Here is a 3019-nt window from a genome sequence, read left to right on the forward strand (position 1 = left end):
ATTATAATATAATATAATATATATATATATATATATATATATATATATATATATATATATATACAACACACACACACACACACACACACACACACACACACACACACATATATATATATATATATATTATATATATATATATATATATATATATATACATATATGTGCTCATATAAGGATACCCACACAGGGAGACGAATACGCACACCTGGATCGATGGCCGAGATGAGGGACCCAAACACCAGGCAATGGATGAAGCTCATGGAGTAACTAAGCCCTACACTCCCCAACACATACAGCGATACGCCTATTAGAAAGGCCGACAGAAGTGTTCCCGCCACAGCGAACGTCAGTATGGTTCCGATGTTACGGAAGAAGTTGCCCTTGTGCAGCGAATAACCGGACTCGAAGATAATTGGGGGCAAAAGGACCAAAAAAAAATGCCGTAGGTGCAAGAGTCTCCTCTTTCTTCCAGTTGTCACCGAGTGACGAGGTGCAGAGGCCGATGAACATGCTGGTTGTGGGGAAGTACAGGTTAGTACTGATGAGTGTATGCCTATACCTACCTACCTATGTATGTGAGATAACTGCTGATGAAGCTATGAACATGCTGGTTGTGGTTAAGTACAGGTTAATACTGGTGAGTGTGTGCCTATACCTACCTACCTATGTATGTGAGATATCTGCTGATGAAGCTATGAACATGGTGGTTGTGGGTAAGTACAGGTTAGTACTGGTGAGTGTGTGCCTATACTTACCTACCTATGTATGTGAGATAAGTGCTGATGAAGCTATGGACATGGAGGTTGTGGGTAAGTACAGGTTAATACTGGTGAGTGTGTGCCTATACCTACCTACCTATGTATGTGAGATAACTGCTGATGAAGCTATGAACATGCTGGTTGTGGTTAAGTACAGGTTAATACTGGTGAGTGTGTGCCTATACCTACCTACCTATGTATGTGAGATATCTGCTGATGAAGCTATGGACATGGTGGTTGTGGGTAAATATAGGTTAATATTGGTGGGTTTGTGCCTATACCTACCTACCTATGTATGTGAGATAACTGCCGATGAAGCTATGGACATGCTAGTTGTGCGTATGTACAGGTTACTTGCCTTTACCTACCTACCTATATATGTGCCTAGCCATACCTACCTATATACGAGAGGTAGCCGTTCATAAAATATACATGCTGGTTGTGGGTACGTTCAGGTTTGCACAGATGACTGGACGTACAGAACAGTATACGTATAGTAGGATAAGAATAGATCGTCTCAGCAGACTAGGTCGTGTGTGTATGTAGCTTAACAACGGGCAAAGAACCACCAAAGAGAAAAGAGTGAGTGCACGGTGCTGTGCTTGCTTCTAATTGTCGTCCCAGGGAAACAGTACAGTATTCTTTATGCCTATTGAGAGTGTGGAAAGGGTAGGTGTATGTATGTGCAGTTGGGACAGTAGGTGTAAGAATGTGTGGGTAAGCGTGTGTAGCAAGATCTATGAGTATGTATTCAAACATAATATTATATATATACATATATACATATACATATACATATACTTATATACATATACATACATATATATATATACATATATATATAAATATATATATATATACATAATATATATATATATATAAATTATACATATACATATATATATATATACATGTATATATATATATATATATATATATATAGATATCGATATATATATATATATATATATACGTGTACACATACATATATACATACCCCACCAAGATCACAGCGATAGACTCAGGTAGCCAATGGAAATCTAGCGTGATGAGTGCGTGTACCACCCCAACACACAGCGCCAATACTACAAAGATAAAGAACATCTTGCGGCTGTGGTCAGTTTCCTCCGTGTCTCCCTCTTCCAAGCCATGGGGCATTTCCTCGGCCTCTTTTTCTTCATCATCTTCATCATCTGCATCTGCATCACTGTCAACCGGACCGTCTGCCTTGTCCTCAGCCACACCAGCCGTACCACTTCCCGGCGCGGCACCCGCAAGTGCTGCGGTGCTGCCGGCGACCTCCGGTCCTCCGGCCTGATTTTGAGGCGCACCTCCATCCGTTTCGGGCCCGTTTTCATCCCTTTCGGCCTCTTTGTCCTCGTTTTTGAGTCCTGTCTCGGGTGTGCTTCCGACTGGGCTGGGCATGCGTTCAGCCTGGGCCAGTGTGTCTGCGCTATCACCATTCTCCAAGCTTAGCACACCGCCAACTAGTTCATCATCACCCACTAATATATCACCACCTATTAATTTCTCATCACTCACTATTTCCTCATCACCCATTAATTTCTCATCTTCCGTAAAAATATCACCATCCATTAAATTCGCATCACCCGTTAATTTCTCATCATCCACTAGTTCCTCATCTCCTGCTACCTCGTCCTGGGTGTATGGCCCATTCGCACTCAGCATTCCCATGTACCCAGTGTCAACACGCCCAGGCCCATCGCCCAGCACCGTTTCAGCACTCGTTAATTTCTCATCACCCATTATTTCGTCACCCGTTATTTCGTCACCATCTTCCGACTCAACATCTCCTAACACTATTTCCTCACCACCCACCGCTTGCTCTGTATCGCCCTGGGGTTCCGTCTGCGACGTACCGGTATTCACTGTGACTATATCGGGACGGGTCTCCTGCATTTGTGCATCACCGTCTGTCACTGATTCCTCACTCTGCACTACTTCCTCACCGGTCTCCGGTAGGCTCTCATCCGCAACACTACTATCCTGTGCTTCCTCCAAACCAGGTTGTTCGGTCTGTGCTCTCTCTAAACCAAGTTTTTCGCCCTGAGCTCCCTCTAAACCAGAGCTGACTCCTGAGTTCTCTTCCAGATCCTGCCCGTCAGCGAGTATTTCCTCGGCACTCTCTCCTGGCGCAATATCACTGTCTTCCATGGGTGATGGTGGTGACTGTGATAAATTTAGAAAACAAATAGTTAGAATGTTATATACATGTATAATATATAGATAAATATATA

The 3019-nt window shown here is 43.0% G+C and overlaps 1 protein-coding gene across 1 annotated transcript in view; it reads right to left on the reverse strand.

Annotated features, from left to right (window-relative positions):
- Window positions 1-2948, reverse strand: part of SARC_01848 (hypothetical protein) — a gene marked incomplete at its 3' end in the record, with an annotated part of 7828 nt that extends 4880 nt beyond the window's left edge. Inside the window, exons 1-3 of the mRNA XM_014304430.1 lie at window positions 1759-2948; window positions 1160-1230; window positions 209-514 (exon numbers count right to left, since the gene is read on the reverse strand). Coding sequence (XP_014159905.1) covers window positions 209-514; window positions 1160-1230; window positions 1759-2936 — 1555 coding nt within the window. The 5' untranslated portion in view covers window positions 2937-2948. The remainder of the gene's footprint in view (window positions 1-208; window positions 515-1159; window positions 1231-1758) is intronic.
- Between the last annotated feature and the right edge of the window lie 71 nt (window positions 2949-3019).

The sequence above is a fragment of the Sphaeroforma arctica genome, assembly GCF_001186125.1.
Source record: "Sphaeroforma arctica JP610 unplaced genomic scaffold supercont1.77, whole genome shotgun sequence".
Classification (NCBI taxonomy): domain Eukaryota; class Ichthyosporea; order Ichthyophonida; genus Sphaeroforma; species Sphaeroforma arctica.